The sequence below is a fragment of the Cnephaeus nilssonii genome, assembly GCF_951640355.1.
Source record: "Cnephaeus nilssonii genome assembly, chromosome: 8".
Lineage (NCBI taxonomy): Eukaryota > Metazoa > Chordata > Mammalia > Chiroptera > Vespertilionidae > Cnephaeus > Cnephaeus nilssonii.
In genome coordinates, this window is record NC_137079.1 from 90,052,486 (window position 1) to 90,065,113 (window position 12,628).

The 12,628-nt window shown below is 36.1% G+C and overlaps 2 protein-coding genes across 2 annotated transcripts in view; one reads left to right on the forward strand and one right to left on the reverse strand.

The window, feature by feature from the left end:
* SERPINE3 (serpin family E member 3) overlaps positions 1 to 8,192 on the forward strand; it is a gene marked incomplete at its 5' end in the record, with an annotated part of 56,935 nt that extends 48,743 nt beyond the window's left edge. The window contains 2 exon segments of the mRNA XM_079778717.1: positions 7,444 to 7,530; positions 7,999 to 8,192. Coding sequence (XP_079634843.1) covers positions 7,444 to 7,530; positions 7,999 to 8,186 — 275 coding nt within the window. The 3' untranslated portion in view covers positions 8,187 to 8,192.
* Positions 8,193 to 11,416: 3,224 nt separating this feature from the next.
* The window catches only part of INTS6 (integrator complex subunit 6), a 102,889-nt gene continuing 101,677 nt past the window's right edge, over positions 11,417 to 12,628 (reverse strand). Inside the window, exon 18 of the mRNA XM_079778847.1 lies at positions 11,417 to 12,019. Coding sequence (XP_079634973.1) covers positions 11,926 to 12,019 — 94 coding nt within the window. The 3' untranslated portion in view covers positions 11,417 to 11,925. The remainder of the gene's footprint in view (positions 12,020 to 12,628) is intronic.

A 12,628-nucleotide genomic window follows, 5' to 3' on the forward strand; every position in this document is an offset into this window, starting at 1 on the left:
ATACACCATATGGCTTGCAATAGCTAAAATACGTACTTAATATCTGGTACTTTGTAGATAATTAAATTAGGCAACTAAATTTTTAAGTATTGTTTTCCAATGGCCCATCTTTAACCATACTCAAGAGACTAGTCACTTCTGTGCCCTAGTAGGCTATTGATCTAATTCTGGAGACATGGCCACTGAATCTAACAAATAGTTCCATCATTCCTAAAATAGGGTAGCCACCACCCACCTCACCTCTTACTTGTGAAAATGAAATTCTACAACATATAGAAAAACATCAGTGGAAAGCTTGCCAAAGAGTAAATGATCAGAAAATACTGGCCTCCCTTCCTATAATTAATAAGAGGTTACTATGCAGTTTTGTACTATTGATGGAAGCTTAACAGCTACAGGGGAATTTGTCCTTTTCTTTCCATTTGGTTCCAAAGCCCAGAATCATTTTACTCAAGTTCTCATCTCTTCCTTCATGTCATTAAATCCTTTTTTGCTGTCTGAACAACTTGCTTAATATCATTTCAAGGTCCAACTGAGACCAGAATGTAATTTTTCTCCCCAAACATCCTTGACACTGCATGTCATGAAGCTTTTAAGAGTAATTCCAGTTTTATTTACACTAAAGTACCAGCTAGAGATACATTTCTTGAGCAATTCTACTTCCATAGGATCAGCAGGCTTGATACAAACCCATGCTTCCTATGCCAAGTAATACTCCTTGTGTACAAACTTGAAACTGTAAAAAAGAACTATTTTATTCTTGACTTTTATAAGGGAGTAATTAGTTTCCAATCTCTGCTCAATAAGAAGTACAAGCTCCCTGTTAGTATGGCAAATGAGCAAACCACTCATAGCTGTTTGACTGCACACTTAACTTATGTCACACCTGATGACTGCTCAGAACTGCAGTATGTCATCAGGATGGTGACATAGGTCCTTTTGAACTTCATTTCCCGTCCCAAGAAAATCAATGAGCAACTATTGATAGAGATGTCTCCACTGAAAATCCAAGCACCCAGGGGTGAGGTTGAAGCACCTTTCTGAAACATGGAGACTGGGAGTACATTAGAAGGATGAGAGAAACGGCTACATTCTGACTGCATCAGCCCTCCTCCAGAATGACACAATACTGTACCCATGGCGCCCCCCCCCCCCCCGCCCCCGGCCCCCTCAGGGCCTACAGTTTCTCCAGTGGGAAAAGAGAGCCCAAGGTGAACATCCAGCTCACTCAAAGTTGGCAGGATGCTTTCTGAGAAGCCCATTTAGGTCTCGCCTCACAGGGACCACTGGGGATCAGATAGAGATGGAGAAGGGGGTGCGGCAAGTCTTACAGCAAGCAGCCCTCAAACGTTGGCATACCATGATCCTGCTTGCAGGGCACCTCAGCAAAGACTCCAGCCAGCAGCAATGCTGATCTACAGAGTAGAGCCAGTGGCCCTGTCTGGCCAGAGAGCTTGGTTGGCAGTTCTGTCTGATCTAGCGTCCCCAGTCAATGAGTCACACTACTACCCTACTGAGGTAGGGAAGCAAATTCAAAGCCACAACAAACTATTGAGTCTATGCTGCCCAGCCAGGAAGCCTGGCTAGAGAACCCAGATAGCCAAGAAGCCCATCCTACAGTCCCACTTGGACAGAGAGCCAAGTCAGCAGCCCTGCCCAATTGTTGAGCATAGTCTCGGCCCCGTATAACCAAGAAGCCTGAACAATAATCCTGGGAAGCCACAGGGCCAGCTTACAGCAGCATTCAGCCAGAGCCCACCCTACAACCCCACTCAGCAGTGGATCCCAACCTGAAGTTCCACCCAACTTTAGAGCACAGTCTATACCCCACCCAAACACTGAGCCCAGCCTGCAGCACCCTCCACTTGGGAAGCACAGCCATGAGACCCCATTTTAACAGGAGCAATTGTGAAGCCCAATCCATAGTTACTTAATCATGGCATCCAATAAGTGGCACCACCCTGCCAGGGAAGAGACTGCAACCTCACCCAACCAGAAGTAATTGCAGGGTGAGTGGCCCAACCTAGCCATGGGACATAACCAGAAGCCCTGCCCAAACCAGGAGCCCAGCCAGCTGTCTCATCCAACTATATAACCCAGCCAGCAGCACCCCCACAACCTTAGAGCATATGCAGTGGCCTTGCCTTAATAGAGACAATAGCAAGCCCAGCCTGCCCAAGAATGCTACCAGCTGATTGGTGAAGGTCAAAAGCAAATCTTCAAAATCTGGAAGAGGAAACTTCTTACTTAAATGCACACATACAATGTAAGGGATCAAGAATCATGAAGAATCTGGAAAACATGACACCACCAAAAGAAATGAATAAAGCTCCAATAACTACGCTCAACAAACAGAGAACTAAACTATGAGCTTATCAAAGAATTCAGAATAAGCCTCTTAAAGTAGTTTAGTAAGCAAGAACACAAAAACACACACACAAAAAAACCCGATACAAAATTTAAAAAATAATGCATGAACAAAATAAGTTGAGTCAACAAAAAACATAGAAACCATTAAAAAAAAAATCTAAAGCTGAAGAATACAATGATTACACTGAAGAATTCAAAAGAGAGCTTAAATAGCAGAGTTAACCAAGGAGAGGAAAGAATCAATAAAGTAGAAGATAAGTCATTTGAAGTTATCTACGCAGAGGATATGGTATCACAAAAGATCTGAATAGCCAAAGAAATCCCAAAAAACAACAAAGCTAGAGGTATCACGCTTCCTCATTTTAGACTATATTACAAAGCCATGGTAATTAAAACAGTATAATACTGGCATAAAAACAGACACATAGATGAATGGGATAGAACCAAGACCCAAGAAATAAATCCATGCACATACAGTCAATGAATATTTGACAAGGGAGCCAAGAATACTCAATGGGGAAAAATAGTCTCTTCAATCAATGGTGTTGGGAAGACTAGATATTCACATGTGAAAAAAAATAAAACTGGACCCCTCTCTTACATCACTCACAAAAATTAACTCAAAATGGATTAAAGACTTAAAAGTTTGAAACCATAAAACTTCTAGAAGAAAACATCAGAAAAAAGTTCCTTGAAATTGGTCTTGGGAATCATTTTTTGGATATGATACCAAAAGTATAAGCAACAAATGCAAAAGTAAAAAGTGGGATTATATCAAACTAAAAGCTTCTTCACAGCAAGAGAAACAATTGATAAAATGAAGGCAATATATAGAATGGAAGTAAATATTTACAAACCCCTTATCTGTTAAGGGACTAATATCCAATATATATAAGGAAATTATACAAATAATAATAATAATCCAATTAAAATGAGCAAAGGATCTGAAGAGACATTTTTCCAAAGAAGATATTCAAATGGCTAAAGGTATATGAAAAGGTAATCAACTAAACATCAGTGAAATACAAATCAAAACCACAATGAGACATCACCTCACACTGGTTAGGATGTCTATTATCAAAAAGATAAGCAATAACAAATGCTGGCAAGGATGTGGAGAAAAGGGAACACTTGCACACGGTTGATGGGAATGTAAATTAGTACAACCACTGTGGAAAACAGTGTGAAGGTTCCTCAAAAAATTAAAAAAAAGTACTACCATATGATCAGCAATTCTACTTCTGGGTATTTATCCAAATGAAATGAAATCACTATCTCAAAGAGATATCTGTACCTCTATCTTCATAGCAGCATTATTTATTATAGCCAAGACATAGAAAAAACCTAAATGTCCATTGACAGATAAATGGGTAGAGAAGGTGTGGTATATATACACAACGGAATATTATTAGGCCATAAAAAAAGAAGAAAATCCTGCCATTTACAACAACAAAGAAAAACTTTAAGGGCATTATGCTAAGTAAAATAAGTCAGAAAGAAAAATACAAGTATTGTATATCATTTACATGTGGAATCTAAAAAAACAACAACACTAAACTCATAGAAACAGAAAGTAGATTGGTATTTTTCAGGGCCAGGGGAAGGGGGTTGGGGAAAGGGTAAAGGTGGTCAAAGGATATAAAATTCCAGTTATAAGTTCTAGAGATGTAATGCATAGCATGGTGACTATATACTGTTATATACTGGAAGTTGCTAAGAGAGTAGATCTTAAAAATTAATACATTAAGAAAATTGTCACTATGTTACATGATGGATCTGTTAACTTATTGTGGTAATCATATGGATCTGTTAATCTTATTGTGGTAATCATTTCACAATATATACATATATCAAATCATTATATTGTACACCTTAAACTTACACAAAGTTATATGTCAATTATAATCTCAATAAAGCTGGGGAGGGGAGAGAAAGGAAGGCATGAGGAGTGGGCTAGAGAATAAAGAGGAAGCAACTAACCACAGCCTAGATTCAGAGGCCATTTCAGCTCCTTTTTAGCACAATAAATATCCTGGCTGGGTGTTACGTGACACACTCTCCATCTTTTACAATTTTTTACAATTAAAAAGCTGAGAAAAATAAGTTATCTGGCAATAACTTTCTAAAAAGCCACTAAATTTGCCAGTAGTAATAATAATTTAAAGACAAAAGACACTACAAATGATATATTTATCCTGTTTTATGAGAAGATGAGGATCAAATGTAGAGGCATTGATTTACATTTTGCAATCTTGTGTTTACACAATGTCACGTTATAAAGACTCTTAAACCTTTTGAGAGTATGACCAACCACACACAAAGAATGGTGGTCTCCGCTAACAAAGGGGAAGAGCCATTGAAGCAATCATTTGAATGAGACTTACCCAAGACTCATTCTGTTCTCTGCCCCTATGATCAGACACAGCCAGCATTTCCTTGCAAGCGAAATCAAATTAAAGAACATGAAGGCAGCTATTTTTTATGGAAATGAAACAAATGGACAGTGAGAAGTGTCTAATAATCATCCAACATTTACTACACACAAGCATTATTACACTAGTTGAGCAAAGTACAAAGTATTTAAAATGACCAAGACAGCATCTGCATCCTAAGAACTAACAATCTAAAAAGTAAGGTTAACATGTAAACATGTTAGAAGATGTTATGGAAGAAGAGTGGAGATTATGCCAGGAGGGAGAGTAAGGAAAAACTTACCCCTTTGCTTTGGATATTGAAATGTAATATAGGAGCAAATGGGTTTATGGTGGGCTATAGTTTCCCAAAGTATGTTACCCAGAATACTAATCTGGTACATTTGGAGAAAAGGGATGGCATGGATGGTTCCATGATTAAATACTACATATTACAGTCCTCCTGTAGCAAATTAGCAGCACTAACAAGTCCACTACTAAAAACAAAAGCACAGCACTATTCAACCTGCATTTCCCATTTTAATAAACCAGAGAACCTTTTCTAGAGTAGCACCTATAAACAATCTGGGGAACAAATTTTGGGAAAACAAGTTGTACAACCTCAGTGGCACTAAGTAGCTGCTAACACTGCAGGAGAGGACAAGCCCAATGCCAGAACCCTTTGTGCTTGGCCTCTTTTAAGTCGGCTTCATTAGTTGCGTAACATTTCCGTAGTAACTTAACAAAAGAAAGCATACAGGTATCTATAATACAAGATCAAGCAAGAAGCAAAACACAAACCCACAGATAACTCCTGATTTCTTGTTTTGATTATAAATGTTGTTCTTCTGAAATGTTAACTCATATCAGAGATAAAATTTGAGGCGCGATTGCTGGGGCCTGATGGGCTGTAAGTCTTGGCTAATGGCTGTGCAAACATGTAAATGTCAATTATTGAACCATTCTTGTAGTGTGATAGAGAAAAACTATGAAAATGAAACTCTTCAGTTGCAGTCTCAAGAAACTGAAATAGCTACCAGTAAGTCCATCTAACCAAAGACTCATCTGTACCAATTGGTCCCATTTCTCACATTGTGCCAAGGTGCCTGGACTCTAACACAAACACACTTATAATATTTTAGCCGATATAGGATTTCATAGTAAACCCCTGCTCATTTCATTAACATTTATTTAAAATGTTCAGATACCATACTAGATAGCAATAAAGCCAGATGAGTAAAACCTTCTCATGACCAACAAAGAACCATTTTTTATCCACAATTATTATAGAAAATTTCTTTTCTAAGTTTCTACAGAAAAAGACCAATTGCTTAAATCAGATTCGTCACTGGCTTTAGGACAAGAGATGCCAGGTGAATGTTTCCATTGCTTTCTCCCTTTCTCTGGCCCTGTCAGGTCCCCTTCAGTGATGCTGGGAAATAAGTGTTCCTTACAGAGAACTCAGCCAACTCACAATTTCCTCTGTGTACTCAATTTACGAGATTGATGAAATGCTGTAGATACTGTACTATGGGCTGGTTCTAATCTCTCATGACGGTCATTTGCCATCTCCTGGTATGTGCATAAAATGCAAAACATTTTATTGTCTAAAATGAAACAAAGAAACTGCCTCAAAATACATGTACGTTAATGATCAAGACTCTTATCACAGATGCCTTTCCATCAGCATGCTAGAGTTGACGAGATAGATACTTTTTGAAAGCTGATCATGTTTGTGTGAAAGGGTGGGTGGAAATGGGCGCTGCAGTCAGAAAGCCTGCATATGCCCAACTCTACTGATCAAGACTGTAACCTCAGATGACAACAGCTCACCTAAAACTTAAGGGTTGGACTGAATAATTTCCAGTGTTCTCTAGTTCTAAAGATTAACTTTCATTCCTTATTGTGTCATCAAATATTTCATTGTGGAGTTATTTTTAAATGATTAATGGTTAAATTACAAAAATCCGTTAATTCCCCTAACCTACCATATTCCTATTTGCTAGGCTTATCTTTGAAACTATTAGTGAAAGGTTTACTATGATAGTTCTAACCTCTCATTTTCTTTGCAGATTCCAGCCCATGAGGCAAGTTAATTGCAAAGCTGATATAGCTCAGTATACAGAATGCACTCCTGCAGCATCAGACACATTTTCAATTCACTGAATTATGCCTTTTAAAGCCTATAGTAAAATCTGGCACTGTTATTTAAAAGTGGCTCTTAAAATGCAGTCCATCCAAGAAGGCATTCAAGGGAAATCATCTCAGAAGCTTGACAAAAATGCAGATTTCTGGACTCCAGAATCTGCACTTCAACACATATTCTGCTAATTCTTATACCACCAAAGTTTTAGAAATATTGGCTGACAAAGAGATGTAAATATGAACTAGAAACTATTTTTAAAAATAACTATTGAAAAAATGGGGCACAACTCTGAATATTAATTTGGGGTTTTTATATGATTTATTAACTTTGATGTTCTGCAAGTTGCATAAAATATTGCACCTTAAGAATTTTCTGACAAGCTTTCCCTAGCTATACAGTAAGCAACATAAGACTAACTGTTAAGTACAGTGCACGCTTGAAAAATGTACTCAAATCTCTAAAACAAACACATAAAAAATACAATAAGCAATTCACATCTTTATCTCCTATGGTTAGGCCAAGATGGCTTTCATGTTTTTGAAGTGATCCACAAAGCCAAGATTGAGGTTTCAGAGGAAGGCACCAAGGCGTCTGCAGCCACAGGTGTGTTCATAAGGGGAACTGAGCTGTCCACATAGCCCCACTGCTGCCTATATCTAGACTTAGCCAGTTCAATCTTCACACCTAAGTTTCCTGCTGGAAACCCCAAGTGCAGACGTGGCACAGCAGTTAAAAAACATGTTAACAGAGAACAGTTTTTGAAAAAATGGGAGAAAAGAGATACCCATTTTAAAGATTTGTACCATCATCCCCACATGTAAGGAATAGTCATTCGGAAAAAAAATAGGTATCTTTTCTCTTTAATTTCCCCAATTTCACCCCATCCTAATCAAAATGAAAAATTAAGATGCTTTTACTTCTTCAAAATCAAGGGACTTCATATCCAATTTTAATAGTAACTTTCTTCAAATGAATAGAAAATGCAATAGGGTTCTTCTGTTTTTATCTTTATCATTGAAAGTATTACAGATGTCCACTTTTAATAGGGTTCTTCTATTATCTTCCCTGCAGTGCTATTGTTACTAAAAAGGTCTCAGATTCCTATTTTTAAAGCAGATCGGCCATACATCTTTTTCCTGAGAGAGCACAACACGGTATTACAGTATTTTTTTGTTAGAATTCAGATAAATTATCAGCCTCTCTCTAGCAACAAGGGCTCATTTACCCACAGTAGCCTAACAAGCATTCCCTCTAGCTAGTTTCCATGGTGCTTCAGGAGCTTCCCGTTGCTGTGCTGTATATCCCGAGAAAGGAGAACATTTCATAACTAAAGGGAAACTAATATCCTCTGTAGATTTTCAGTTCTCTCTCAAGCTCATTTGTAGTTGATGTACATTTTTAAAATTCAGGTTTCTACTTCTGGGGAGACTTAGAAAAATCATGAAAGTAAAATAAATGATAAGTCTTGACTTTTTCTAGTTGTTGCCCAGTTCATTGTCATTGCAGGGTAAAAGACAGTTCCTTCACACCACTAGAGTATCCAAGAAGTCCTCTGACTCTCAGCAACCCTAATGGTCTAGTAAATGCATGCACTCAGATTTCTAGTCTTTCTGTTGTTCTTAAGTTTGCTGAAAAAATCAAATGTTTGCCTTTGTAATTTTAATCCCCACTATACCTTACCTTAATTAAAAAAAAAATGGTATAGTACAGGCAAATAATTAGCACATAAGGACAAGCCCAGAAGTCCTTAAATGTCAACAACACTGAACAAAGTATTCAAATTATTCCTCTTAATGTTCCCCCAGGAAAAGAGATTCTCAGTAAAGAGTTGTTGGCAAGTCTAAATGTGTTAAAAAGAAATAGTATGGAACAAGACTAATAAAATCAAGCAAAAGTGGATCTACTTTAACTAAACATCAGGCATTATTTTTATTTATGGAGAGAAAAAAGTCAAAAGTTAGAATCACGAAAATTAGGCATAGGCTTTACACAAATTATTAAGGAAATATTGTCAACATCATTTTATCTGAGAATCATTTGCGTACTGCTGCAACTTGTGCTAGAAATCAAAGGAACACTTTTTTGACAAAAAGAATGAAAATGATCATTTTGGGATTATTTGGGGAGAAATGGTCCATCAACAGATATGTCCTGCTAGTAATCATCCCAACCCCATACATATTAGATGAAAATGTCACGTTATCACTCAGAACAGGCAACAGAGAGCCCTCTCTTAGAAAGGATACATGTCAAAAATGAAAGATGACAGGTTCTACTCCCTCAAGCAAGACAGACAGGAGACTAAATTGGAACAGAAAAGCCCGTGTCAAAAGCTGATAGCCAATAAAAGTTGATGACAGTTCTTTCTTGGAATTTAACTGCATAAAAATGACTATAAAATCTTTGAAGTAGTAAAGGACACACCACCATTTTCATGATAGCAGTTTGTAGAATTGCCTTAGTAAACAGAGAATGAAAACATAAGGCTAATCCAAAACCAGTGACATAATCTGCCACACATCTATAGTCCCTGTGAATTAATTTACCTCTCTTTCTCGGAGATACTTACCCACATTACACAAGTGGATGGACACTCTTCTGGTGACAGGGGTATTGAAGAGATAAAAATGAGTCTAGCCTTCAGTATACCAAATTGATCAATCTTACTAATAAGGGCAAATAATTACTCATCAATTGACAAATGGGACACATGAGACCATTAAGAAAAACTCTTAATCTCAAGATTAACTATTGAAAAATATAATTTGTCCAGCCTAGTCATCCAGCGAGCTGAAAGGCCTAAAAGACATATTTCCCTCAAATATAGTCCACTTCCTCTTTGCTTATAAGAATTCTACAGTATTTCACTAATTGAAATATAAGCCATTTCATAAAATGCAGAAAACATGATAGAGGTGGGATATTAAGCTTGAATCTCAATGGGTTTCAAAACTTGTGACTAGGTTTTAGGATGAGCGTGGATTGTGGCAGAGATTGATAAAAAGGGATTGAACAAACTGCTTCTTTACAACTCTTTCTAGGGTTCATCCCCCCAACAATAGATTAAAGGTCAAGAGTCTAAAGGATTAGTAGCTCATAAGCAACTTTTGAAATGAAAATCATTTTTTTTTTATAAGGACACTAAACATTGGAATAAACTGAATCCCTTTCTTAAATATTCTTAAGCATGAACTTTTATCTGAATGATTTGTATGTAATCCCTTCCATTAATCTCAGAATATAAACATATATATAATTTAAGACCAGACAATATATTCTGGATTTTGTGTAACTCTTGCTGAATTTAGCAGTGTGACCATAGATAATTACCTTAACAATTCCATCTATTAAATGACATCGTGCTTTACTTCAAGTTAGTAGAGGTAAAAAAGGTTTAAAGAATTGCATATGAAAATACTATATAACATTATACATGCTTCTTTTTCTTGACAGGGTTTATCTTCAGTATTGGGAGAGTTTCAAATCCCCTAGACTAAAAAAATTAACAGATCTCAAACATGTTCTCCACTTTCATCTATGCTTTTCTTCATAAAAAGTTACAATTTCATTGCCCTATACCCTTGAAATGTAAAAACTGTTCTACTAAAGTGTAAAAAGGGTATGTAATTTTCAAATGTTATGAACCTAAAAATACTTCAATTTTACTATAATTTTATAAATTTATTTCACCCACTTAATCTAAATGCATTTTAACCTTCTTTTTCTACTGACTACCCCAAAGCACTACAAGGCACAGCAGTGATATATGAATGTTGAGTCAGGTCACAGGGTCGTGTCCTCAGTAAGGACACGAGGCCACTTTACTGAAGGTGGACAATGAATAGTGTTTGTTTTTCCTTGTCCCAGGTAAACGGGGGTAATGCAAAATGAGCCAAGTCATCCTAATGTGTTTCCTTTTCATTTACCTTCAAATAAAATGAGGAGTTTATGTGTAAGAATGGCAGAGAAGAACAAAGAGATCCCCCTTGAACTCCCAATTTGTTATGGGACTTTTGTAAGAATGGAATCAAGCTGCTAACAGCTAGATATTTCAGAGTACGTGATGTGCCCCAAACTTACAACTCCCTAACAGTTTCAACTCTGAGCCATCCACAATCCTAGTGAGAAAGGAAAAGGCGTTGAAGGGAAATAAGGAAACCAATAATGTCCAAAGGTGTCTGCTTTTTAAACAGCTTTTAAAGTATCTGCCTATCTGCTACAGATATTGTTGATTCCATTCTCTGGGCAGAAATGGGAGTACTTTGGCATGACCAACAACAGCTAAGAACATATAGAAAAAAGACAATGCAGATTATGTACCAAGTAATTACAGTTACGTTTAACAAATATGAACTTCAAGTGGTGTATTTTTTCAATGCTAAAAAGCAAAGCTTTTAAAATTCCATTATCTTAAGATAGTTTTAAATGATTTCTTTAAATGTGATTATTTCCTAAACCACACAAGAGTAAAATAGAGCATTTATTGATGGAATAACAAAAGTGCTTTTCTTAAATATTCTTCAAAATACATTTGTACAACTTACAATAATATATCCAAAATAACTGTATATACAAAACATTACCTAGTTTTAATGTATGTGCTTTTTTCCCCAAAAATTACAAAGTAACTTCTTTTTTATTTTTTTTTTTGGCAAAGTTCAACCTTAACAGAGGTGACAATTTTAAAGGTTGGTTTAAGAAAATAGAACCTGAGGGAAATTGACACGCAAGAGTCAATGACAAGCAAGAGATTTGAAGGAATATTTTTAGTTTGTTAAATAAAAATGTTTTTTAGAGTGATACTTTTCACATTACAAAAATAAACCAAAATGAAAAGGTCACTGTAAAATGATGAGAAAGATTCTGTAGACTTGCTCTTAGTATTTCAAATAGCCAACAATGCATGTCAAAAAAATGAATGCAAAATCACAACAGTCTTGTATTTACTTTGTATTTGGAGAAGATATAGTGAAATAAGTGGCCACATTCTGTTTTCTTTTAATTGCTATTAATATGGTTGATCTGATTGGCTCTTCGATGAATTTCATCCAAGAAGTTCTCCAGTTGTTCTATTAGCATTCGTTTTTTAAACCTGTATAAAAAAAATAATAGCACTCTCAATTCCTTTTTAATGGGTAAGTTATATATCAGTATAAAGTTTTTCTTAAAACAGAGAAACTGCCTTGGGCAGATTTTTCAAAGTGAAATAAAATTAAAAATCAACAACTTTATGATATGTAAAATCTCCTGGAAGACTAGAAAATTACTTTTATCAGTACTGTATTATAATTTGTTCCTAAAACAAACAATCCAGGCCTAAGTACAACGGGAAAGAGGTTATTCCTTCTACAATAAAAAAGAAAAAGGAAAAACCTAATATATACAGGATTACTAATATTGCAGCAAAATTAGGACTCCCAAAGTAATGATTCCAATAGCTTCTTCTTATGTTCTTTGAAAGCTGAATGTTAAAAGGAATGTGAACAAAGTATGAATATAATCCCTCACAAAATGTTAGATGAAATGAAAACTGGGTAGTAGCACTTAAAAGCCACAGTGTTCTACTGTTACAATTTGAAAGCTAGCAAATCAAGGATAATTAGACATCTTTAGTATAGACTATAACGAACAGTTAAAGTTCAAACTGCAATTAAAATTTTTTTTTCAGTAATATAGTATACTGAAACTGCATTTGTCTACA